The 26,475-nt window shown below is 44.2% G+C and overlaps 2 protein-coding genes across 4 annotated transcripts in view; one reads left to right on the top strand and one right to left on the bottom strand.

The window, feature by feature from the left end:
* The window catches only part of GOLGA5 (golgin A5), a 496,232-nt gene extending 487,137 nt beyond the window's left edge, over nucleotides 1-9,095 (bottom strand). For all 3 annotated transcript variants that reach the window (XR_014548075.1, XR_014548076.1, XM_083613800.1), the window contains exons 1-4: nucleotides 8,699-9,095; nucleotides 4,762-5,373; nucleotides 3,106-3,324; nucleotides 1,858-2,077 (exon numbers count right to left, since the gene is read on the bottom strand). Coding sequence is in view for 1 of the 3 variants with exons in the window: in XM_083613800.1 (XP_083469926.1) it covers nucleotides 1,858-2,077; nucleotides 3,106-3,324; nucleotides 4,762-5,326 (1,004 nt within the window). In the remaining 2 variants the exon portion in view is untranslated. The remainder of the gene's footprint in view (nucleotides 1-1,857; nucleotides 2,078-3,105; nucleotides 3,325-4,761; nucleotides 5,374-8,698) is intronic.
* Nucleotides 9,096-12,514: 3,419 nt separating this feature from the next.
* LGMN (legumain) overlaps nucleotides 12,515-26,475 on the top strand; it is a 31,716-nt gene continuing 17,755 nt past the window's right edge. Inside the window, exons 1-2 of the mRNA XM_083617631.1 lie at nucleotides 12,515-12,802; nucleotides 24,185-24,354. Coding sequence (XP_083473757.1) covers nucleotides 24,217-24,354 — 138 coding nt within the window. The 5' untranslated portion in view covers nucleotides 12,515-12,802; nucleotides 24,185-24,216. The remainder of the gene's footprint in view (nucleotides 12,803-24,184; nucleotides 24,355-26,475) is intronic.

Here is a 26,475-nt window from a genome sequence, read left to right as displayed (position 1 = left end):
CCATGCTGCATTATCCTATTTTTCACAATGATCCAGCTGCATCTCTGCCTGCCCCACACATGACAGCAGGTGGATGCAGTTTAGGGGGAAAGCCTCACTGAACAAATTGGGACCTGAGCTGGGCCAAACTTGGCCTGCAGGCCAGAGGTTCCTTCCTCTCGTTCTATTCAACATTTCCTCCACAGTATTCTTCTAGTTTAGTGCCTAGCTTCCACAAAAAAGAAGTCTCAATTAAAAACAAAACAAGACACCGAGCCAAATGTTATATTGCATACTTTCCCTCTCTGTGTTTTTTCAAAGTTTATAAAGGGAAAATTACAGTGGTACCTCGGGTTAAGTACTTAATTCATTCCGGAGGTCCGTTCTTAACCTGAAACTGTTCTTAACCTGAAGCACCACTTTAGCTAATGGGGCCTCCTGCTGCCACCGCGCCGCTGGAGCACGATTTCTGTTCTTATCCTGAAGCAAAGTTCTTAACCTGAAGCACTATTTCTGGGTTAGCAGAGTCTGTAACCTGAAACGTATGTAACCTGAAGCATATGTAACCCGAGGTACCACTGTAATCTCAAGGCAAACAAACTACCAACTACATTTTCAAGTTTGTTTGCCTGTTCAAAGGAAAATTAGTTATTTGACAAGGACAGTGACTGCATTTGGGTTCTTTGCTTCCTTTCATTGTTCCAGAGAAGAAAAACTCAACTTTACAAGACTCCTGCAGGATCAGATTAAAAGTCTCTGGTCTCCCTTGAGAATCAACCAGATGCACCTGGGAAACCCACACGCAAGACAAAAGCTCTCTCCTGCTGTTGTTCCCTCACAAGAAGTACTCCAGCGCATGGCACCTCAAACACTAGAGGTAACGTATTGCCACCATCACTAGCAATGACTGAGAGCCTTAACCTCTAAGAATTTGTCTGAATTCAGCCCAGTTTCTACAAACCCAATGAAGGAGGAAGAGCCACCTTAAAACTGAACACTTCCCAATGCAGAGAATGCAAACAGATTTCCCATCTGTTCTGTTTTCTAAGTAACAGTCACTGGTACTACATAATGAGCTGGGCCTTAATACCTCAGGGAGCTTAAAAAGCAGCTTGCAACACTAAATGATGCTGCTGTTATTGAGAAAAACAAGAGGTGCAATGAGCTCACATCACCCCCTTAGAAACCCTGAAAGAGCCTGGATTGATGCATTTCAGCCAATGGGCTTTCAGGAGCCGCCCATTCTCCACCTCCAGAGAGGAGTTGCACATTCCAGTGAAAATTAGGCCCTATTTAAATGAGCCACGGTTCTGGGGTGGCTCCCACATCACAAGGGACATGAGTAAGATATCCACAGAGAGTGTTTGGGCAGATTCCATGGTTCGAAACCACACCTGCAGATGTCACAGATTAGGTTTCAAAATCATGCAAGCTGGCCAAACCACATGGAAGCAAATGTAGTAGTTGTGGCAGCAGCTTTGACAGCACTAAATGTATCAGCTGAATCAGGCCCTCAGCACAGCATATAATGAGCATTCTCCTTTATGGACAGAAGAAGTACAGCTGAAGCAATCCGACTGATGCCTTTGAGGATAAAGCCAATGATCAGATACTGAGAGATATAAAAATCATGTTATAAGCAAAAGGGATACATTAACAGACAACAGGGATACATTAAAGACCTTGATTTCTCTAATTCTGGGTTTCTCAAACTTGGGTCTCCAGCTGTTTTTGGACTACAATTCCCATCATCCCTGACCACTGGTCCTGCAGGCTAGGAGGAATGATGGGAGTTGTAGTCCAACAGCTGGAGACCCAAGTTTGGGAAACCCTGCTCTAGTTAAAAAAAATAATAAGGCAAGAGGAATAGATTAGTACCGTGATTTTTCACTCTGCACTGTTTCCAATGCTTTAGTACGTGAATTGAGAAGCTGATCAGCTTCCTGTAACCTCACTTTCAGGACAGCCAGCTGGGAATCCTTGGCGGCAACGGCTTCTGTCAGATCATCCACTTGAGCTTGAAGTTCCCGAACGAGCCTGTCATTGTTTGAATGGTCAACATTCCACTTTTCAACTCTTGCTCGGGCATTGTTTAATTCTGCAAAAGTTTAAGTCAGCAGACATCAATGTGATTGACAAGGTTGTTTGTATCGTTAGTTTGTGTAGCATGATTTTGCCAGTGATTAGAAATTAGAATACTAAATATGAAAGTAAATAAGCAGTGTTTGACCACATTGTCCCAATTCAGATATACTGGGCAGTTTCAAATCAACATGCCTCTTCAGCAGAAGGATTTCCACTTGTGCAACGGAACTCCCCCTCTCCTCCTCCTTAATCTGTTCTGAACCTTCTCCAGCCCCCCAGAGCAGATGTGGGGAGGGTGTGGAGAAAGGAGACGGGAAGCTGCATTGCACCAGTGGAAATCCCTGCACTATCAGGACACGTTTCTTGGATACCACCGACTTGTATCCAGACTTTGCTCCCACCGACAAAAAGAGGGAGGATGCTTTTGTCAGCTCCCAATTAGAAGAGCATCCCTTCAAGCTTCTTCTAAAATCTGCTATGGAAGACTGGGGAACCCTTTCAAACAGTGCAGTGGGTGCTGCTGGGGACAAACGTGGCCTCCCCCAACTGCCCTGCTTCTTTCACCACACTGGATCAAAAGCCATCCATGGACAGAAGTAGCCCTTCTGTTTGTGGAGGGTTAAGCCTGGACGAAACCCAGGGTTACCAATTTCTTAAGTACAGTTAGGAAATGGGGCCTATAACTACCTGAAATAAATAATATTATTAAGCAAAACAATAGAAATGTGTAAAAAAAAGACTTAAGGACTGAAGACACTTGTAAAAATACAAAACAAGGTTCTCACTGGTGTGGAGAATCCAGCAAAGACATTCAGGAGGGAGTATATGTCAGTATAATATGTCCCTGCTATTTCCTCCAATGGGAACTCTGGATCCAACCCCATATCAGTAATAATACTTGGAATTTTTAAAACATGTTTCAAGTATTCAGAGGGCTTTACATAAATTATCTTAGTACCATTCCCAAACATTTGCTGTATTACCCTCAATTATTTCCAAAGGTGCCAATAGCTTGAAATGTCAAAGCTATAAATCCTCTACCTGTTTGCGTTTCTTTGGCTCGCTGAATTAATGATGCCATTTCTTGATTTAAAGATTGCACTTCATTCCGCAGAAGTTGATTCTCAAGGCGAAGATTGGACAACTCGTGTGATTTCCCATCATTAGGTGCGAGGCTGGGGTTTGCTTCTGCAGTTGGCAATGGGTCTTTTTTAACATCCACATCAGTCTCCAGTCCAGAACTGGAACTATCCAGAGTATCTGTACAGAGAGCCACATTTAAAGCAAGCACATCCTTGCAGACCTACTTTCTACGATGAACAGAACAGCGTAATCCCATGCCTGTCTGCTCAGAAACAAGCCTCACAGAGGCTCCTATGTACTGACTCCCAGGTAGTCTAATGAAATACAATTATCTGCCATAGCAGTCAGACACACCAGATATTTATTCTTTTAAAATGTCTACATTACTGCCACATATACAAAGATACCACCTTACTCCATAGCCCTGTTTGGGTGTTCAAGCCCCACACAATTCCAATCACCTGAGGAGTGGAGCTGTTTTCGATGGCCCTGTCCTAATAATTGTGCCCTGTTGGTCGAATGTGCAAGACTCAGTGGGCCAAAAGTTGCATAGGACTGGTGTAGGTTGATGATCACTATGTGCATCAAAATTGACCATTTTCATCACCCCACCAGCCTGACCGACTGTTCAGTATGGGTTTGTGGGAGCACATTGGCATCTTTTTAAAATCCAAAATGATGATCCCCGCCATGCAGGAGACACGTGTGAAACAGGATGCCCCATCTAATTTTTTCTAATGTGCGAACCAAAATAAAGCCCAAAACCTAACCTAATTTTCACTGGCACAGTAAACAGATGCTAGGCAAAAGCCAGAACGTGGTATCCTGATTCCTGCATTCAGCTCTCTGCATGGTAGGAAATGCAACATGGGAGAGAAAATGAAAGCCAAATGAAAGTGCAAAACTGCATGCAGAATATTTGTGCACACTTATGCATGGTGAAGGCTGGGCCTACCAAGAGGAAAAGGGAGGTGGTGATCTCAGAATTAAAATGAGAAACAGGGCCACAGGGTGCAAATTCCCAGTAAGATCTCCAGTATAATGAAATGAATGGGAAGCACACAAAGGAACAGCTCCTGTTCACTACAATAAAGCTTGCAGAGGAAAACTCTGTGGGTTCTGCCACTCACATGGGTCAATGGTAAGACCTAACAGGCTAGAAGACACAAGAGACAGGGCCTTTTCAGTGGTGGCCCCATCACAGTAAAACTTTTTCCTCTGGGATGTTTGTTTGGCTTCCTCACCTATTGTTTTTAAAAGGGTTTGACTGTTGAAAACCCCTTTTTATTGAATAATGATGCTGGTCTGTATTTCCAATCCAGAGTTTTAACTGCTGCTACTGTTTTATCGATGGCTTGTAGAAAAGTTATTTTAAGTTGTTGTTTTGATGAGCTGAACTGTATCTTTTTAATTTGTTTTACTAATTTAATTGTGAAACCACCTTTAGGGGGTTCCCCCTCCAAAGTGGCAAGCAGAAAAATCCTAAAATAAAATCCTTTAATAACACAGAAATCAGAATTTGCACCATGTAATCATCATAATAAAGGCCCAGAATCCTCTCACCACTACCACACTTTAACATATTCCTTAACCTCTGTAGTTATGCTTAACTACCATTGCCTTGACTCCGAACGGAAGCGTCTTCACCAGTTTTGACACTCTGCGAACTTGCCGACACGGAGCTGATGCTTGAAGTCCGAGAGTGATTTTGAGAAGCAGCTGCTCTGCTCTTCTCTCGCTTAAGGTCCATTTTCCCATTTGGTTCCTTTTCAGAGCTATTGAGAAAGTCAAACAGGAGTTCGTCGTTGGGTTCGGACTTTTTCCTTCTCACAAACTGGGAAGACGGTCTGGGCATGGATGCTGCCTCTGTGGAAGGGGAAGATTCCATGGCTATCCTGGACGATGCTTTAACATTGGCGGTTCCTGCCAGGATTGTTGCCTTTTGATGTTTAATATTATCTGCTGCCGAGGAGACAAAGCCAGACTTAGATGATGCTGGATACTGCTGATCCCGGGTCTGTTGGTGCACTTTGGGGAACTCGCCGACATCATCCAAGGTGCTATTGCTGTAATTTGCATTGCCAGAACTCTCTTTCTTGCTCAAAGCAGACGCAGCACCTTGATCCACCTTGTTGAGAAGGTCCTCTGCCTTTCCAGCCAAGTCAGCAAACCAAGACATAATGAAAGTTAAAAAAATATATGGAATTTGAAGATCCAATATCCGCCCTGGTGGGAGAAGAGAAGAGTCAAACAATGGGATTTTTAGATCACACATAGGTTATTATTATCTTTAACTAAAGCATTCAGCTGGTATTTCCTTCAGGTTGCCACACAAAGTCAATTTTGTAGAGCTTGGTGGAGGAAGTTGTTCCATCACCACATAAACCGGAGCTGGAACCCAACAAATCACCAAGTTAACATTTCTCTTACTCTTTAAAATTATATCCTCAATGAAAGTGTCAGGCAGAAGGGCAATGCCTGGACAGCATCTCCATTTCACTCAGCAGTACTTTTAGAGGCAGCCCTACAGGACATAGGCTGTGGGAGAAAATCCATGGGTTTCAACACAGATCTAACTCAATCACACAGAAAGAAAGAATGTCCTATTCAGTGAGCAAAAGGGACGAGTGGGGGAGAAGTATAGCTTAGTTGGCAGAGCATGAGACTCAGGGTTGTGGGTTCAAGTTCCACATTGGGCAAAAAAAATATCCTGCTTTGCAGGGGTTGGACTAGAAGATCCACATGGCCCCTTCCAACTCTACAATTTTGTGACCTTGACTGTTCTGGTGGAGTTGGACTATGGGGACATAAGCTATGCGATGAAGAAAGATACATCTTGGCTCAGCCATGCATTCCTTTTGCTCCACAAATCACTACTTTCTATGACATTATGGAAGATCTGGCTGTAAACATGTGTATTGGATGCAATGACATAACATTTGGTGCTTGCAGGTATATATATGGATTTTGAGAATTATTAAAAGCAGACAAATGGCAGACAGATTTACACAACAAGACAAAATTCACTGTGAAGCTCTTCTGTACAAGTCATGCTGAAATCAATGGAAGCTGTGCCAGAGACAAATTTGGACATATCAGCCTTTTTATTTACAATAAATCCAAGTAGAATTCTATATTACATCAGTTCAAATGCCAAACAGTTTTCTCCAAGGAAGGAGGCTACAAAACAGTACTGGTTTAAGTATTTATATATGACAAGTTCATCTACCCCACTGCTGGAAAATGTGACCAGAAATACGAATAAAGATCAGTCAAAAATATTAATAAGTTTGTTTGGCTGAGCTACCACACATCATCTAGGGTCCATCCACACAATAATTTATTATTCATATGAGCAATTCTGGCCTCAATAAAAATGTTACATTTCTCTAGGAAACACTTTTAAAGAACCTAAAACTTTCTAAGTGTTATACAGCTATTAAAACATAAGAGATCCCCTGTTGGCAGGTTCACAATCCAATAAATATGATACAAAAGGGAAAAGGATGGAGAACGAAGAGGGAAGCAAGCAAAATTTAGAAAGTCACAGCAGAGTGGTTTAATAATAATAATAATAATAATTTTATTATTTATAGAGTGTGGGGAAATACTGCTGCTCCTCTACCCAATGGATGGGGCCAAGTTAGTCTCCCCCTTGCTATGACGTTCATCCAAGGAGGCAAATGTGTGAAAACAATCACAGAAACAGGCAGGCAACACCAAATCCTTGGATCATGGCAGCAGATTTTTAAACCTCTACCATCATGAAAACAGCTGCCAGCCAGTGATTGCTCCACTCATGTTTTACATAAATGTATTCCAGGCCTGGGGATGGTTGCTACTGCAAATCTGGAGGAAAAAAACAACACATTTTGTGGAAAGAAAGAAAAACCACAGCCAAGTTATCTCTAAATATATAGCACTCTACAACCAGTTTTTTTGTTGTTGTTTTGTTTTTAGAAAGCCACAACCTTGGCAAACCCTTGCCTGCTATGTAGATTAAATTGTGTGGGTGTTTCTTCTAGTGCACATGAGGAACATGCTTCAAAAATAAAAACAACATGTGGGTGGGGCCAGGGGTTGGCATAAATACTGAGATGTGCATTGTTATTTGCTCAAACTCCAGTCAGTCAGTCAATCAATAATACTCATTTTCTCCTATTCTATTTGTTTGCCTTTTAAATTTTAATCTTGCTCATCGGATCCTGCTCTGCCAAAGGCTCCATCTTTTCCCAGAGATATTACCTTAATTTCTGCTCCATGCCCTCACTGCAGCCAGTAAATTCCACAAAGCTCCCAACCCTCTTCTTCCTACCTATTTCTTTCTATATTTGACCCGCACATTCCTCTCTATGCAAACCACCTCACCTCTTTAACAAAGAACAGTTCTACAATGGCAGTAATTCCATCACGGCAGGGTTGTCACCTTTTTAAAAATTTTGTGTGGCCAGGCTCCTGTGCCTTTTCCAGCTGAACAACAATAATCTCTTTTTTTGGAGGGCAGAATCTCTCTGCTGCAGTTCTCTACGGGCGGAATTCACCTGCTAAATCTCAACTTAGTTCACATTTAACAGGCTACTTACCTTCACACTGATTTGAAGCCACTGTGTCCTTTCTAAAAGAGGCTCCTGAGAGGCCAGAAGAACATTGCTGGAACAACTCTTGAGTTGGGGCAACTGACTAAAATGTTTTAAAGGGTTCTAATTTTGGTTCCTCTGTTTTGTTTTTGTCCGGTTGATGTTGGGTAAATGTTTAGTTGGGGTTGGCGGTTATTTTAATTTGGGTATAAGTGTAAACTGTTTAATATTTTTATTATTGTTATTGTTGTTATCATTGGTTTCTATTGATTTATTGGTTGGTTGGTTTGTTGATTGTATAGGATCTTTTGTTTTTTAATGTTTGTTGCTTTGTTGTGTTTTTATATATTGTTGCAAGCTGCCCACAGTGGCTGGGCAAACCCAGCAAGATGGGCGGGATATAAATTAAATAATAATAATTATTATTATTTTACACTGGCTCTCCTCTCTCTCCCGCCAACATTAATTATTCGCGGGAGAGAGAGAAGAGCCAGTGCAAAATAGTGATTAAAGCCTTCAGAGGGAAAGGTGGGCTGTAAATAAATGAATAATAACAATTATAAGGGGGCTTAAAGAAATTAATAATAGTAGTAATAATGATGATGATGATGATGATGATGATGATGATGTCGGGCTAAGACCTGGAAGACCAGGATTCAAATCCCCACTCAACCATTAGGCCCACGGGTTGATTTCCAGCCTCTCAGCCTAACCTACCTCGCCGGGCCGTTGTGGGGATGAAATGGGAGAGCGGGGCGAAAATGAAGACTATAAACCGCCGGTGTAATCATAAACAACAAATAAAGTCGCAATCGCGCGGTACTAGCCGCTCCACAAGACACAGCAAAATTACAACCACAGTAGAAAACTTAATTGCAATTATTATTACCATTATTATTGCTACTGTTGTTATTGCTATTGCTATTGTTACTATTAGGGGTCCAAACCCCGCTCCCAGGTAGGCCTCTGCTTACCCTCGCGGCCTCATTCCATGCCGGCTCCTACCCAGGTCTCCGAAGCCGAGGAGCCCACGCTGGGCCTTCGACGCCGAGGAAAGGAGCGAGGCGGGTCAGAAGCCGACAGCGGCAGCAGCTCCTGCCCAGGCCGCAGTCTAGCCAGGGCTCCCCGGATCCATCTTCCGGGAGACGTGGCCACTAACCAGCAGGCACAAGGACCCAGCGGCGTCAGCTCCACGTCGGCGAACCCTTCGCAAGGCGGCTGACCCCGTGCGGAAGTGACGCGAGCACGCACGTCCGCGATGGCCGCGCCCCCGTTACGTAGAAAGGAGGCGTTCGAAGTGTCTAGAGATAGGGCCACGGGTAGAGTAGCCCGTGGAGTTGAAACGTAGCCGAAGTTTCTTTGCTTTCTCCCTCTTTGCCTTGCGAGTGCCTTGAGGAGAGGGAAATCCGCCCAGTTCTTTAGATGGGGGAGTGATCCTGATAGCTGAAGGGGTTTCCCACTCCTACTTCCAATGATTTGAGCTTCTGCCTTTTCTCCAGTTGCTCAAGACTTCCCAGATCAGGGTTTCCCCAAACTTGGGTCTCCAGCTGTTTTTGGACTAGAGTTCCCATCATCCCTGACCCCTGGAATGATCTCTACTACTCAGAAGTAACTGGAGGGAAAGCCTTTATTGTGCACCAGGTGTTTGCACATGTGAAATTCTAGCAGATAGCTACAAAAGTGTCCTTCTCTGCTTCTTATGTGGATGGTGATCAGATGATGATGCCATCATGTTTTAATTGGACTGAGGCTGAGATCACACATTGTTGTCTTAGAAAACTAATCTCTACAGAGGACATTGATATTAAATGTATTTTTGTTTCTTGCAATCCATTTTTGCAATCACTTTAGGTGTGGTAACACTATATTGATGATGTTTTCATCATATGGGAACAAGTATGACAAGTAGTATTTAATAGCCTCATCTTCCATGAGGTTTCTTCCCCCCCCCCAGCACTTCCAAATCCTTTATTATTTTATTCACATAATATACATTCTTTACAACAAACAAGTCCAAAATAAACAGACAACTCCAAAATAAAATCATATGTAACAAAACCGTAAGTCTCATGTTTTCATTTACACTGATCTCTCCGATACCTTTACTTGATATTTCTTGTTGCTTTCTGCTTTCCTTATAGAATATAAAAATTTAAATCTCTTAAATCCTATACCAGTCTTTAGCAATTTCAATTAATCCCTTCACCTCCCTCCCCCACAGCCCAGTACTTCCCTCCACCCATGAGGTTTCCTAATTCTCCTTTAAAGCTTTAAAAGTTGTTGAAAATTACTACATGTTGTGGTAGCGAATGCCAGAGTTTAACTATGAGCTGCATGGCCCTTTTTCTTGCATCCTCATAGTTAAAATTCTCAGGGTTCCCTGGGAAGCAAGATTGACAAGCTACTCTGTCAAACTGTAGTTTTGGGAAGGGAATAAGAGTCTCTACAACAAATCTCAGGACCCTTCACAAACCACAGTTCCCAGGAATCTTTGGGGGGAAGCTGTTCAAAGTTGTATAAAAGTGCTTTAAATGTATGGTGCAGATGCAGGTCTTAGTTATGGGTACAAAACAGGACACAACTTCATTGGTTATAGTACAATATCAGGCTGGGTTATAGTACTATATTGGCTGGGCATGGACAGGAATAATGATCAGATAGCCTGCTGCTGCCCAGTGTTACACTCCAGCCCATTTGATTCTGGTGAAGTGTGTCCATGAACACAAGATATGCACCCACTACTGTCCCATTGTGTATACATGTATTTTGGGATTTTCATTCCATTGCAGAGTGCTGAGTGTGGCTTGCAAAATACTGTTGCATGCTACCCCAATCTCTGAGTGGTGTGAGATTCCAGGGGTTCCAAGCAAGCTTACCCATGGTTTGTGTTTCCTTTCAGAAATGAGGCACAGCGGAGACTGTGTTGTTTTTATGATATATGGTTTATTTACACATATATACAACCTGAGCCTACGATGGAGGAGTTAAAGGATTAACATCCCAAGAGGGTCTTGCTCAGGCATAGGCAAACTCGTCCGTCCAGATGTTTTGGGACTACAACTCCCATCAACCCTGACCACTGGTCCTGTTGGCTAGGGATGATGGGAGTTGTAGTCCCAAAACATCTGGAGAGCCGAGTTTGCCTATGCCTAGTCTTGCTTCTCCCATAGCTGTAACCCTGGATTCAAGCAGACATTATGCTCTGCTTGCTGCTTTGCATCCCAGTCACATAATCCTTAACTCACATTGCTTCTCACTCTAAACCTCTCTAAAATCTGGCTTTATTGTCTAACTCTGAGTTGAGGGAGAGGCCTCAGCCATTTGCTATCTCACACAGTCTCTTTGAAGGGCTCGTTCCATAAACTATCATCTCACAATGAAGCTTACCCTAATTTAATTGGCTTTTTAATCCTTAATTAGCTTTCTAATTCCAGGGGATTAAAAGTGTATTGCACACAGCTTAATACACAGGAGTCTGGCACCTATTCTTAACATCAAGCTTTAATTAAATTCTAGAGCCAGGAGTACTAGGAATGTCTAGTACCTACAAACTCATAACAATATCATAAGCTTGTAGTGAAAGTGAAGTAGCATCTGAGCTAGTGATGCTTTTAGGTAGTATCTGACTAAATTCTACTTAGAGTAGCCCCATTGAAATGAATGGTCCCAAGTTATTCAGGTTGATGACACTAAATTGTTCAGGGTTGCTAAAACAAAAAGAGTTTGCCATGGTTAGTAAAGCTGGGAAGAAAAGTTGGCGCAAGGGCGAAAGAGAGATTAAAAATTAAAAATATGTTTTGAACTGAAACTTCCTTCTCCAGCAAATGGAATTTCAGTTTTCATCCAGCAGAGGTCACTGAAACTTCTCAAATGTTTTCGAAGTATATTGTGTAGTGGAGCCACATGACCTCTAGACCTGTCCAAAGACATTTTGTTCTCTGGGGCAGAACAGCAAACTGGCCCCTCACCTTCAAATCAAGGTACATAACAATACCGAAGGCCAGCCAAGCTGAGAGACAAAATCCTACCCTCCCTAAAAAAACCAGTTGCCTGAGAACAGCCTCCACACTCTTGTCTAATGATAGGGCGCCGGCTGTGCCAATCCGCGTGACCGGTGATTAAAATGTTTGAGGAGAACCTGGGAGACCCGAGTTCAAATCCTCACTTCAGCCATGAAGCCCAGCGGGTAATCTTGGGCCAATCACCTTCTCTCAGCCTAACCTGCTTCACAGGGTTGTGAAAATAAAAATGCCCCCCCCCCGTTTCCCATGGAACTCAATGTATTAAAATATACACAGGGATCGTGCTGTGAGCAAGACTCATAAACTGATTTCAGAAATCATCATCATTTATTGAGTTTATACACCGTCCTATACCCGCGAGTCAAAGAATAAAATCAAGATATAAAACCACAAAATACAAAATAAAAACAAAAACAACCAATAGGGCTGTCCCCACAAAAAACGCATTTTAAGAGAGCATAAGATGTAAATCATTATTATTAGGATGTATTATCATTATTACTGCAAATAATAATAATAATAATAATAATAATAATAACAATTGTTGTTGTTGTTATTACAGGTATAGCCCACTCTTCCGCCAAGAAGTTCAAGGCGGCCCCCTTTTTATCCTCACACCCACGAGACACTAAGCCCCGCTAAACTCAGAGCGGCCTGCCTCGCAGGGCCGGCCGGCCGCCTTGTGTTGTGAGCGCGGCTTTTCCCCCTTAGCGGGAGCCCCGCCCCCAAAGGCGCTCGGCAACGGAGGCCTCCCATTCCCGACATGCACCGCCCGTTCCATAGGGATCTCCATCCCGTCCGATGTGGGCCGACCCCCTCGCCGCCCAGCCAGTGGACTCCAGGCCTGCCCGTCACGCTCTTGCCCCGCCCCTGCCGCTCCTCGCCTATAAGTATCTCCCGCGGCCGCACGAACCTCAGCCGCTGCCGCCGTCTCCGCCACCGCCACCGCCAGGCTTCGGTTTCCTGTGTTTGCAGAGCGCGGGGTGGGCGCGAGAAAGCGGGTGGCAGCAGCAGCAGCAGCAGCGACGACGACCCGCCCTCTCCTTCCAGCTTTTGGTAAGAGGTCGGGGCCCGGGGCCTAAGTCTTAACGGTGCGCGCGCGTATATGTAGCAATGTATAGAAGCGTTATGCGCCCCCCTCCCCTTAAATTTGGGCTGCCAGTTGTGGGGGGCGAGGGCGGCAGTGGGACCGCACTGTGGAGGGTGCGAGTCAGTGAGACCACAAGATTCGTCGCTTTGCTTTGCCGGAGGTCGAGGTGGTCTCTCCTCTTGCCCGAAGCCCGCCAGCCGCTTCGCCTTTTGCGGTGGCTGCAACAACCTTGTGGTTTTCCTGTTGTGCGCCGCCCTGACATTTACGCATCAAAGGGCGGAGCACAAATTTAATCCAGAATAATAATAATGACAACGTGCACAGCAGGAGTTTCTACCAATGTGGGTCACGTGCGCACACCCCCAACCCACACACATCTATGCATCATCCCCAGGTTGTTGGGGTTATACTGGATTTCTGTAGGTATGCACAACCTGATCCTACTCAAGCGTTCTGGAACTCATTTGTTTCCACGGATTGAGGCTCTCATGCATATACTCCCCCCCTCCAATCACTTGCATTACAGTTTTGTACTCATAAGTCCAACTGAGCAACAAGTATTTGATAATGTTTTGCTCAGAGGAGCCCCACTGAAATTAGTTAACTCCCAACAAGAGTTGGAGCACCCCATAGGCTTTGCTTTTAAGGATGGAGGACCGGCTGGAAGTAACATGGATTCTGTTGGGCCGGAGCCCCTCCGAGACTTGGGGCCTAATATCAAAGACTATCAAAGAGACTGGCAGAAAGGAACTGAGAGAGATATAAGGGCCTCGGACGTGAGATCTCCAGGCTAAATAAATAACATAAAGACTGACGGTTATTGGTTGGGGACTGGAACCGGGAAAAGGGTGGGTGGAGGTTGGGAATCCAAAGGGTACATAAGGATAATTTGCTTTTTATATTTTGTTAGTGGTAAGGAATTTGGGTAAATCGTGGAAGGGAAATTTTGGTCGACTTTAGGAAAAAGGTCTAAGAATAAATAATGAGGTATAAGTATTGATCTACAATTTTAAAAAGGTAAAATTGGTTTTTTCTTTTTAAATTAATTGAAAATAAGGTTGCTAAAAATAAATTGAGGAAATGGAAAAAAGAAGTAAAATAAAATAATAGTATGTTAGAATAAATGTTTAAGCTAAGGTAAAGAATTAAGGACTTGCTGAATTGACAATTTAAATTGGAATATAAGAAGGGGAGGTGTGAGGAGGTCTGAGAAATAAGGTTAAGAATTACAAGTAACAGAAACTTTATGTGTTTTTTCTATTTTTTCTTTTTTGTGTTTAGTTTTGAATATTACGTATTTTTGTGTTTTTTGTTTTGTTTATTTTTTGGTTTTTTGCTTGTTATGTGTTTTTTGAAAATGCTAATAAATATTTTATAAAAAAAATGAAATTAGTTAACTCCCAATTATTATTAATATAATAATTTATTATTTATACCCCGCCCATCTGGCTGGGTTTCCCTAGCCACTCTGGGCGGCTTCCAACAGAATATTAAAATGCAATAGTCTGTTAAACATTAAAAGTCCAGTTGCACCAGGAAGTGATCTGACCATGGCTAGAGTGTGGTGCTTGATAACTCCAAGGTCATGGGTTCAGTTCCTCATAGAGGCTGCCTGCATCTTCCTGCAGTGCTGGACTAGATGACCCTCGAGGTTCCTTCCAACTCTACAATTCTCATAGCTGTCAACCTTCCCTTTTTTTGAGGGAAATTCCCTTATTCCAGCACCATTTCCCGCTGCTATCCCGGATTGTTAGATATCTACGCTGATCCCTTATTTTCGAGGCTGCTGATCCCTTATTTTCAAATCTGAAAGTTGACAGCTATTACAATTCTATGATTCTAAGTTAGGTCCATTAATTTCATTTGGTGAGCTCTGAGTGAAACTTAGCGGAATAGCACCCTGGAGGAACTCTGATTACACCCCTCTGTGTGCTTTGGGGTGAGGCAGTTGGTTGTATATCTTTTCCAACCAGCCATGCTATTTGCATTTTAAGATGTGGGAGGACTTTAGGTACCTGTAATGCCTTTTCCTGGAACTCAGACATGTTTCTCTGGTATTGTAACCCTAGTCATGTTGAGTCCTGAGTGGGGGAGGAGTTGGTTTGGTATTCAGCTCCGTACCTTTTGCAATAGTTGATAAGAGAGTTTACAGAGATAAATTTAAAATTCCACAAGTGTAAATATTTAGCTGCAGGCTTGCTTTTGAAAGTTGTTTGCAAACAGGAACCAATAATAGGCAGTGAAGAACTTGTAATGCATACCATATTTTCCCTTGTATAAGACCCCTGTTTTGGGGGACTCCAAATTAAGAAAATGGGGGGAGATTGCCCAGAGTCGTTAAGCTTTTTTGGGGGGGGGGAATTGCCGAAAAACGCTCAACCGCCCGCTGCTGCCAATCGCACACCTTGACCGCCAAATTGCTGCAGCAACAGCCAATCGCAAGCAGCCCTTGCCACAGGCATCAGTCACCCGCCCAATTGCCACTCAAAATCTCCTGCTCGCAGCTGCCACTAGTCACTCATCCCCCCTGTGCACTATCCATGTATAAGAGACCCACAATTTTTAACACTTTGTATTGGTGTAGTTGGTGCGCTTGAACTGTCGAAGCCATGTGTCCTAGTGAAACTGCCAGTAGGTTCAGGGAAGACTAGAGCAGGAACTAATCCTGCCTTGTGTTGAGAGAGCCAGTGTGGTGTAGTGGTTAAGAGCGGTAGTCTCGTAATCTGGGGAACCGGGTTCGTGTCTCCGCTCCTCCACATGCAGCTGCTGGGTGACCTTGGGCCAGTCACACTTCTTTGAAGTCTCTCAGCCCCACTCACCTCACAGAGTGTTTGTTGTGGGGGAGGAAGGGAAAGGAGATTGTTAGCCGCTTTGAGACTCCTGAAGGGGAGTGAAAGGCGGGATATCAAGTCCAAACTCTTCTTCTTCTTCTTGAGAGAATTCATAAGGAATTACTTTCCCACAAACCAGCCATCCAGTGACCTGTTTTGTATAAATTTGTCAAAAGCCATCAGTCATGATGACAAAATGGAACTTTTTGTTTACAGGCTGGGTATCTTTGTGCAGACATATTATTGGCTGCTGAAGACAAACAACCGAAATAGTTACTAACATTGTGCCTGGTCCCTGCTGGGGAATTTCCCAGCAGGGTTTCGCTAGTCATTGAGGGAGACTAGATGGACTTTATTCCAGTTCGGTGAGGCAATTTTGATGATTATTGTTAAGCAGTACCATTCTCCACTCTTCAAAAAAACTCCAAAAATTGTATTGGTTTTTTAAACAAATGCAAATACAATAACCATTAAATACTTATCCAGCAGTACAGCTAACGGTGTTTGTTCTATCCATCGTCTCTAGACCAGTGGTTCCCAACCTTTTTTTTTGCCATGCCCCACCTAAGCATCCTGATCCCCACCCCGTGACATATAATTCTTATTATTCAAAAAGTGAACTCCTATTCACATGGAGAAAGGCCATTAACTTGGTCTAAACAAACTTCCAAATTGCCCCCCCTGTGGGGCATGTGCCCCATGTTCGGAACCACGGTTCTAGTCATACACTTACATATTCAACATTCAAACATACTACCTAACACAACCTCCAGCCATGCTGGAAATCCAGTAACATTTGGAGGATCACAGGTTCCCCATCTTTCTTTTAATTAACGGTGGAACAAATTGTCCTGTGACATGCAAGTGGTGCAGAACTTAATATAGACACCGTCTCCGAGAATCCCTCTGCTATCGCTGCTCCTCAGAGGTGTGCTTGAAATTGAGTTGCGGTGAGGTTAGCGCACACCCTGAAACATAAGGCTGGCTTTGGAAGGCTGTATGTTTGTGACGACATTTGTCAATTACTTGGCTGAACTGGCTGTTCTTGTAAATCGCTTAACCAAGGGTGTAGCATGTAGTGGTGTAAGAAGCATTATTTTGTCCTGCTGTTCAGGAGTTTCAACATGAGTGAAGTTGTATCCTTTTCTAGTATTTGTATAGTTCTGAAGCTGTATGAAAGGGAAGCTTGGTTGAGATGAGAGGTGACAAGACAATCGTCCCCCCCAAACACAGCTTGTTATCAAATTCAAACCTTTCCCTGTGAAGTCTATGGCTTTGCAGACAAGCGCCTGACTCTGCCTACTGTGGGAAACAGGGTGTTGGACTAGATTGGCTTTTGGTCTGATGTGGCAGGGCTGTTTGGTTGTTATGATCAAAAGGGAGTGCCGGGTGTTTGTTGTAGGGTGAACCTTCAGTAACGTGCAGTTGCCTCCTATGGTTCAACAGGCCTAGCCAGCCCCTTGTGTGGGCTGAGTGTGTGCCTGAAGAATACAATTCTTCCATGACACCCACAGAGGCTTCTCCAGAGGCAGTGCAGAAAACACTACTGTAATGTTTAGAATGAAGGAAACCAACTTTAATATTCTTTTAAAAAATACTTCAAAATTCATTTAGTGATTATTATTTTTTAACGTTGATTCCAAATATTGTTGCACTGTGGTGTGTTACAATAGAATCCTAGAGTTGGAAGGGACGCACAGGTCATCTCGTCCAACCTCCTGCAATGCAGGAATCTCAGCTAAAGCATCCATGACAGATGGCCATCCAATCTTTGCTTAAAAACCTCCCAAGGAAGGAGAGTCCATCACCTGTGCTCTGATGGTGTTTCCTGCTTGGCAGGGGGTTGGACTTGATGACCCTTGTGGTCTCTTCCAACTCTATGATTCTATGACCTCTTGTGGGAGTCTGTTCCACTGTGGAACAGCTCTTACTGTCTGATTGTTTTGTTGAAAGTTTAGTCTGAATATCCTTTCTTGTAACTTGTATATTCTATTACAGTTTAACACCATGCATGGGAGACTGGCCGGGTTACTACATATGTGAAATAAATAAAAATGGCCTATACTATTTTAATAAAGTATTTATCAGGAGGCTTTGTCAGAACCAACTGATCTTGGTATGTGTGGTTTTAAAAATATATATATATATATGAAAAAGAAAAGGGGGAAAAGGCAAACTTTAGTGAAATTTCTTTTTGGCAATGTTTAACATTCCATATGTTTGATTGATATTCTGTTGTACTTTATCAAGGAAAGACAATGGAATTCAAACCAAAGGTGATTGGCTTTTGGTGATTTCTATTTAAAATTTGCCGGGTGCTTAGTTTTGCTGCTGTTCTCTGATCAAGTCTGGGATCTGATAATGTCGCTGTTATCACCAGTTGTGCCCACATTACAGTTTAGTCTTCATTTCAAATCTGACCTCATTGCTGTCAGATAAGTTATCCTGGTCTAAGAACTGGGTCAGCACCATGTTGCACAGAAAGGAGAAAATGAACATTTAGTCATGGGTATGGTATAATTGGGACGCGGGTGGTGCTGTGGGTAAAAGCCTCAGTGCCTAGGAGTTGCCGATCGAAAGGTCGGCGGTTCGAATCCCCGCGGCGGGGTGCGCTCCCGTCTTTCGGTCCCAGCGCCTGCCAACCTAGCAGTTTGAAAGCACCCCCGGGTGCAAGTAGATAAATAGGGACCGCTTACTGGCGGGAAGGTAAACGGCGTTTCCGTGCGCTGCGCTGGCTTGCCAGATGCAGCTTTGTCACGCTGGCCACGTGACCCGGAAGTGTCTCCGGACAGCACTGGCCCCTGGCCTCTTAAGTGAGATGGGCGCACAACCCTAGAGTCGGACACTACTGGCCCGTACGGGCAGGAGTACCTTTACCTTTACCTTTATGGTATAATTAAGTTGAGATGAAAGTGAAAAATGAGTGTCCCCCCCCCCTTTCTCTCTCTCACACACACTGATGAGAAGAAAAAAACATGTACTTTCTTAATTCTCACACATTCCCCAGCCCTGCAGAAAATCACTTCCCACTGCTGCAAAAAGGGAGAGTTAGGCTGAGCAAACGTTAGGGTGAGAGTAGACAACCTCCAGATGTTGTTGGACTTCAACTCCCATTAGCCTCAGCCTTTATGGCAATTGATCAGGAATGATAGGCATTGTTGTTCAACAAAACCTTGAGTGCATTAGGTTGGCTGTCCCTGTGTTAGGACTTTCAGACTGCTAAATAATGTCAGCCTCTTCATATTGTATTCAAAGACTTGGGGCGGGGGAGGAGGAAGGAAATGGCTATGCAGGAAGTTTTCCCGCACAAGAACAACTCAAAATGCAAACAGCAGCCTTTGCCAAAATAACAAGATATTTTGGACCACCACCGTACTGCCTGGGGCTCATGGGAGTTGTCATCCCAAACGTCTGGAGGTTGGCAAAGGCTGCATCACAGCCTTGTATTGATCTCCTTTCCTGAAATGACCCAGGTGCAAAAGATTTGCAGATGGAAGGAAAATGATTAACTACTTGATAGTGTTTTCACTGCTTCTAACAGTTGTGCACATTCCTATATGCTGGCTGAAAACAAGGACCAAGGTCCAAAGGAGTGCTCAGCTCTTTTTGCTGCTGCAAGACTTTTTTTTAAATGGGGGGGGTTTCCACAATTTTTGGCTAGCTTTGGTGGTCAAGGCACAAACACCTGGTTGCCATTTTCTCCTCTTGGTGGTTTGGCAACTGTGGAGAGGTTATTTCCCAGTCTTCATAGCCCAGTAGAGGCCAAGAATGGGAAATAAAGGGGGCAGAGGGATATGACTGTCATTCAGTTGTTTCTGCTCCCTCCAAAAAGAAGTGGGAGCTTAGGAACACTTCAAGAAGTCTGCTTCTACTTTTTATTCCAAATGAGGGGGGGACGACATCATGTGGTTAATGTCCTTGGATTTCTTATCACCTTTCTTTCTGTGTTCAGAGTGTGTAATCCTTTAGGAGGAGGTAGAAGATCTTACATAAACTTTAGCCAAATTGACCTTTTCTTCCTGTTGTGATTCTTTTCTGATGATTCAGGCATAACGTGACTTGGCTGAGGTAATTTATTGTAAGCATTAATTGTGTATCCAGGCCAACCAGCTTAAACAGATAACACTTCTTAGCAGAGCTAGCCGTGCTGTGTGGCTTCACTCCCCATGGGTGTAGCTGGGGGGGGGCAGGGGGCAGTTGTTGCCCCTAAATCAATAAAAAACTGAGGTTCTGCCCCCCCTAACAAAAGCCTGCCCCTCCTAACATAAATCCTGGCTATGCCCATGCCCCCCCACACATTTGCACACATGTGAGTGCCCACAGAGTTTAACATGTCCTAGTATCTGTACTTTCATATCATGAGCAGTAGCAAGTTATTGGGAGAACTGTTGTTTGGTAATGGCCTCGTATGTGCTACACATTTAAAGCAGTATCAAACTCTCATGGCTTCCACCAAAGAATCCTGGGAATGATAGTTTAAGGGTGCTGAGAGTTGTGAGGGGAATAGGGGATTGCCTAACCACTCTCAGCTCCCTTTACAAGCTACAGTTCCCAGGATTCTTTGGGGGAAGCGATTAATGTTTAAAGTGGTATCATACTGCAGCTCAAACTTGTGCGGAAGAGGGCAGGCAATGATGACCAAGGGTCTGGAAACCAAGATGAATGAAGAACAAGGTTGAAAGTGTTGGGTTTGTTTAGCTTGGATAAGAGGAGATATGATATCCATCTTCAAATATCTCAAGGGCTGTCACATGGAAGATGGAGCAAGCTTGTTTTCTCCTCCGGAGGTTAGGACTCGAACCAGTGGATTCAGGTTACAAGAAAGGAGATTCTGGCTAAACATCAGGAAACACTTTCTGACAGGAAGAGCTGTTCAGCAGCGGAACAGTCTCCCTCTGGAGGTTGTGGACTCTCCTTCCTTGGAGGTTTTTAAGCAGAGCTTGGATGGTCATCTGCCATGGATGCTTTCTTTTAGATTCTTGCATTGCAGGGGGTTGGACTAGATGACCCTTAGGCTCCCTTCTATGATTCATAAATCTATAGTGCAGATGGGGCCTAAACTATGGACTAGGAAGTTCCTGGTTTTAATTACTCACCTACTGTGAACACAATAGGTGGCCTTAAGGAAGCAACTCTCTCTGTCCTCCATCCACAAAATGGGGCGCAACACTGGTTTTACTCCACAGGGTTGTTGTAAGGATTACAGTATAACTAGAAACTACACGTGAAGTGCTTTAAGGCACTATATCAATGTTTAAGTATTATTATTATTATTACAAATTTATTATTTATACCCTGCCCATCTGGCTGGGTTTCCCCAGCCACTATTAAACTATTATTGTAAAGTAATGGAACTGATGCCATTTATCTGTTGGATCTAATTGGCTCCAGATAGACTCTCTAAGTGTCTTTAAATATTAAAAAGAGAAACCTTTGCCCGAAGTACTATTAATGGTCTGCCTAAATGGTCTGTACTGAACTGAAGTAAACTTCAGGGCAGGCTTCCTTGTAGCATAACAGGGTGTATGTGCCTGGTGAGTTTGTCTGCCCACCGTCTTCTTTTGTCTTTGTCAGAATGATACACCATTGAGTCCCAGAGACTCCTCAGGCCTCCACACACCAGAAAAGACCATCTTGCTCTCTGTACCACCAACTGCCCACAAAGGGAAGCAGGAAGCAATGCTAACTAGGCTGTGCCTGGCTATATTCTTATCCTAGCTGCACTGTGTGGTGATGGGCAAGGATTCCTATGTCCCAGTGGCCTAGTGGGCAGCCACCTTGTCCATTGGGCTACATGAACGTGCTCACTAAGCTCGGATTAAGGAGCTAAGAGTTTCCTGCCAGGCTGCACATCATCCTAGAGGCCCATGCTCCTCCTGTCTCCTTCCATGCTCACCACAGACCAGTGTCTTTGCCCATCCTAAAGGTAAAGGGACCCCTGACCATTAGGTCCAGTCTTGGCCGACTCTGGGGTTGCGGCGTTCATCTTGCTTTACTGGCCGAGGGAGCCAGCGTACAGCTTCCGGGTCATGTGGCCAGCATGACTAAGCCACCTCTGGCGAACCAGAGCAGCGCACAGAAACGCCGTTTACCTTCCCGCCGGAGCGGTACCTATTTACTTGCACTTTGATGTGCTTTCGAACTGCTAGGTTGGCAGGAGCTGGGAACGAGCAACCCGTCGCGAGGGTTCGGACCGCCGACCTTCTGATCGGCAAGTCCTAGGCTCTGTGGTTTAACCCACAGCACCACCCGCATCACTTTTGCCCATCCTACACAGGCTTTATTCAGATGCAAGTCCCAGTGAGTCGCTCTCTCAATGAGCGTGAGTATGATTGCATCTTTGGGAAGACACACCCTTCCTCCTCTAGCTTGGAGCTGCCCTACTTCTATAACAGAGTTTGTATAACTAAATTGTGATAATTATGTTGTCCACTGTCAATTATTCCAACAAGGGATAAAGGCAATCCAAGAGGAATTGGGCAATGTGGTGTTCTTACCCTGGGGGTTCCTCACTCGGTTGCACCAGACTAATTTTCATGGAAGACAGCTTGCCTGCTGCTATTGATCTTCCTGTTCAATGTGAAGAAGCTGTGAGTGGGTGTCTTGATGCATTCCAGGGCGCATTCTGTTTCTAGGATGGGGGTGGCTAGACACTCACACAGGAGGACTGCATAGCAGCTAACCACAGACATGAGCATCCCAGAATGCCTTGCAACAATTAAGGGTTTCCTTATTAGGCAAATCAACAATGGCATTGGTTACCTAAAAGATTTGAAAGAAATACTGCCACTGGATGACAGAACCAGCAGCACAGGAAGCGTGTGAAGAAGAGGGTGCACATAGATTCATAGGCCATTTCATTTAGAACAGGGGTGAGCCTGCTGGGGGAGGCCTTGCAGCCCAGAATCGGGAGAACTGGATGATGGCATCTAGACCTACATGGGAATCGTGAACCTAGACGCTTGAATTTTCTGTTCCTGGTGGAGCTTATGCTCCCAGAGCATTTAATTTATTTCTAAAATCATTTATAGGGCATATTTTGGGATGTAACTCAAACAAGTCAGCTTAAAAAATACAGGAAAAACCTTGCGGAATCAGCTACTTCAGAAACATAAGCCAGTTACAGGAAATAGAAGTGACAAAATATCCTGAATGAATAGAAAAGCTATTCGCCTTTAAAATGGCTCTCTAATACTGTAAGACTTATTTATAAGAAGACAGACTAAAATAAATGATTTTTTAAAAATTAAAATAATCTACTTTAAAAGCTTGCAGCGGCCAAACATACGTACCACAATGCAGAGGGAGTGCTACAATTTGGGGCCATCACAGAAAAGTACCCCCCCCCCCCCGCAGTGCCACCATGAAGCATCTACTTAATATCATTATCTTGCTGCAATCACTAATGGTGGTATCTAATGCTAGTCCTATTTAGAAATCGATAAGGATGACTAAGACCCTTATCTGCATTGTACATTTAATGCATCCACTTTGAACATAACTTCCCCCAAATCATCTTGGGAACTGCAGTTAAGGGCGCTGAGAATTGTCACGAGACCCCTATTTCCCTTGCAGAGCTGCAATTCCCAGAGTTCCCTGTTAAACCACTCTGGGACTGTAGCTCTGTAAAGGAAATAGGAGTTTGCCTAACATCTCTCAGCACTCTTAACTACACTTCCTAGGATTCTTTGAGGGTAAGCCCTGACGGTTTAAAAGTAGTAATGATACTGCTTTAAATTTATATTGCAAATGGTGCCTAATTTCATTTCAGTGGGCCTACTTTGAGTACAACTTAGATGAATGTCGCCCTAATCTTGTGACACGTGATCCTTATCGCACTACCTTCCTAGATTGGCAGCATCACATACACTTTATTTGCCACAATGTGGTGAACAATATGTGAGAACGAGTCTTGTTCTGATTCCCCGCCATATCTTGGATTTGTGTGTCCTCATTTCCCCCGCCTTGAAAAGGAAGTTGCAGATTTGCTTCCTCTGCTAGACATTGTCTTGAGGGATGTGCTGGCAGGCGCAGAGCCATGATCTGTACCAGTGTTGTTGCGTTGGTTGCTAAAAGATCTGCAGTGCCATTTCTCTTCTGCTTTTTCTTAATTCTGAGGCAGACGGAACCATCCATTCCCTCCATCAGGATGGCGCCTTGGTCAAAGAAATGCAAGTACAACAAATTCTAGGAAGTCTGTCTCCTGCTGGTTTTAACTGCTGGCAAGAGTGGTTTTACAACCCAGTGCATGTTTACTTGGAAATTCTTGGGTGGGTCTTAATTCTGAGCAAGCCTTCGTAAAACTCTGTTACCTGACCACACAAGCCCCAGTAAGAACTCAAACTGCCTCTGTTTTTACCTACACCAGAAAGAACATCCAGTGTCCCACTTCCTCTGGACTTTGGACTACAGTCTCTTAAAACTGGCTCTGCACAATAAAATTTAAAGGACATCGGCGGATTGTGGCTCTTCTCCCTCCCTCCTCCCCCAGTCTGACATTTTATTTGTGTCCCATAGTTCCTGTACTTCGTGAAGAAGGAAGAAAGAGCATGGCTTTGAAGGTAGCAGTACTGCTCAGTTTTGTCCTAGGAATCAGCACCTTTCCCCTGGAGGACCCCGAGGATGGAGGCAAGCATTGGGTTGTCATTGTCGCTGGTTCCAATTCCTGGTATAACTACAGACACCAGGTAAGAGTTGGCTGGGCGAAGGGAGTTGTTGCATTGAACAGAGTTGGGTTCTCTATCCTGGCTCTTGCATGCATGAACACCAGTTGGTTTCTCTTAAATAGCACACAGGTGGTGAACCTCTAGCCTGCTGGCTTTCGCACTTGGACCACCAGGTCATTTTGGCCAAGCCACGCCCACTTCCCTTACACCTGATGTCATAGGTAAAGATGTACCAGGGCCATAGGGGGTTTGCAGGCGCTTCTGATCGGCAGCACCTAGAAAGCCCTGCTAGCACCAGACTTTGCTAGCACAATCAGCTAATTGTGTATGCAAGCAAAAATGGGTCACCTGATGTCACTGTGAAATTGGGTGGTTGACAGGTGGGTGGCTCTGCCCATCTGTGACACCTGGCCCATGAAGGGTGTGGGAGAACAGGGATCCAGTCCATTGGCCAGATACAGTTCCCCACCTCTGCTGGAGCACTCCAAAAATGTTTTGACTTCAGCCTCCATCATCCCTGACTATTGGCCATGTTGGCTGGGGCTAATGGGAGTTGGAGTCCCAGCAAGAAAGAGGGAAGCTGCAGGTTCCCCATCTCTAGGCAGAAGGAGTGTCACTAGAGTCTACTGGGAAAGAATGGTCTGGTGATTTTGAAGATTGTGTCTAGGTCATATTTACACTTGCAAGTCAGCACATAACGATGGCGCAATCCTCAAGTGTGGACATTCATCACATGAGCTGAGTATAAGAGTGACTGGGATTAAGTCATTAGGCGGTTTACTTGCCAGCTTGTTAAACTAGCTGATTAATCTGCTAAATATTGCAGTCCGAAAAGCTTACCCTAGCATTCTGGGGACTCTTTCTATTGAAGTGGTGTTGGTAGGCTGCTGTGGTTCTCTGTGCCATCGTAATCCTGCAAGCCTGAAAGGTTTGCACAGACATTTAGGTCTAGCACACTTCTTCCCTCCCCATCTATAGTGCAGAAGTAGGCTGGCACAAACAGAGCTACGTGGGAAAGCTTGTGCAATCCCTACTCAGCTCTCTAACCTCAATTGCAAGCAGGTCAGGGAGAGGCAGTTGTGGTTAGAGGTAGAGGATCGAACAACACTGTGTGGGAGGAGGAGGAAGTCTAAATTCTTTAGGCAAGGACTATGAACTGAAATTCAGACATGCGAGGAAAGCTTGTCACAGACTTCTTATCATAGCAGCCTGTGTCTCTGATGTAGGTTCTTGCACAATTTAGTAACTTTGATTTGTTCCAGGTTTGAATTTCCCAGGGTAGGGTTTCTTAGCCTGTGATCCCTATGCTCCTAGGCAGTCTGTGGTTGAGCTTCAGTGCAGAAGTGTGCAAGTCTTCATTAAGACGAAAGCTGCAGATTTGGATGGCAGCGTTTCTAGGAAAGGATGCAAAAACAGATCATAAAAGAGACCCTCAGCCCAACTGTGGTCTGTTGCCTTTCATGGCCCAGCTCCTTTTTGTAGACGTTCAGGCTGGGATTCTATATCCACTTACCTGACTTGGTCATATGTCACTGAATTAGACTTGTAGTTAGAGCAGACCCCCTGACATCAACGTGACTTAAATTTGTTAAGTCTCATTGGTTTCAGTAGGTCTACTCTAACCATGGCTAAATCTGAATCCCATCCTGTCTTGCCTTGGGGGTGTGTGTGTGTGTGGAGGAATCTCTGCTAGTTTAAACAGGTTATTGGTAAACATTGTGGTGAGTTTTTGCAAAAGGCTTCAATGTTTACTTAACGCTTGAAGTATTTTGAAAGTGATTTCTTAAAGTGGTATTATGAAACTTAAAACATCTGTGTTTGGCTGTCTTGGAGAAAGGGGCAAGGAAATAAAAAGGCCTTTGCAGGCGCTAGATGGCGTCCTACAGTGAGAACGTGCTGAAGTCATGAGAGTTGTTCTCTTGGCATATATGCAAGCCTACATGACGCAGGACTTGTTTCTGCATAGCAGGGGTGAGGGGCCTGGTGTGCTTCAGAGGTTGGACTACAACTCCCATCAGCCCTTGCTCACATTGCAGGTGATTAAGTCCAACAGCATTTGGGGAAGGGGCACAATTTGCCACACTTTCTGTACAGATTGCTTATCTATTTTGTTCAATATCTTCCTGTCCAAGCAGTGTAAAA

This window comes from Podarcis filfolensis (genome assembly GCF_964270895.1).
Source record: "Podarcis filfolensis genome assembly, chromosome: 1".
In the NCBI taxonomy this organism is placed as follows: Eukaryota; Metazoa; Chordata; class Lepidosauria; order Squamata; family Lacertidae; genus Podarcis; species Podarcis filfolensis.
The sequence above is the reverse complement of the archived record's forward strand: the minus strand, read 5'-3'. Positions and strand labels throughout refer to the sequence as shown.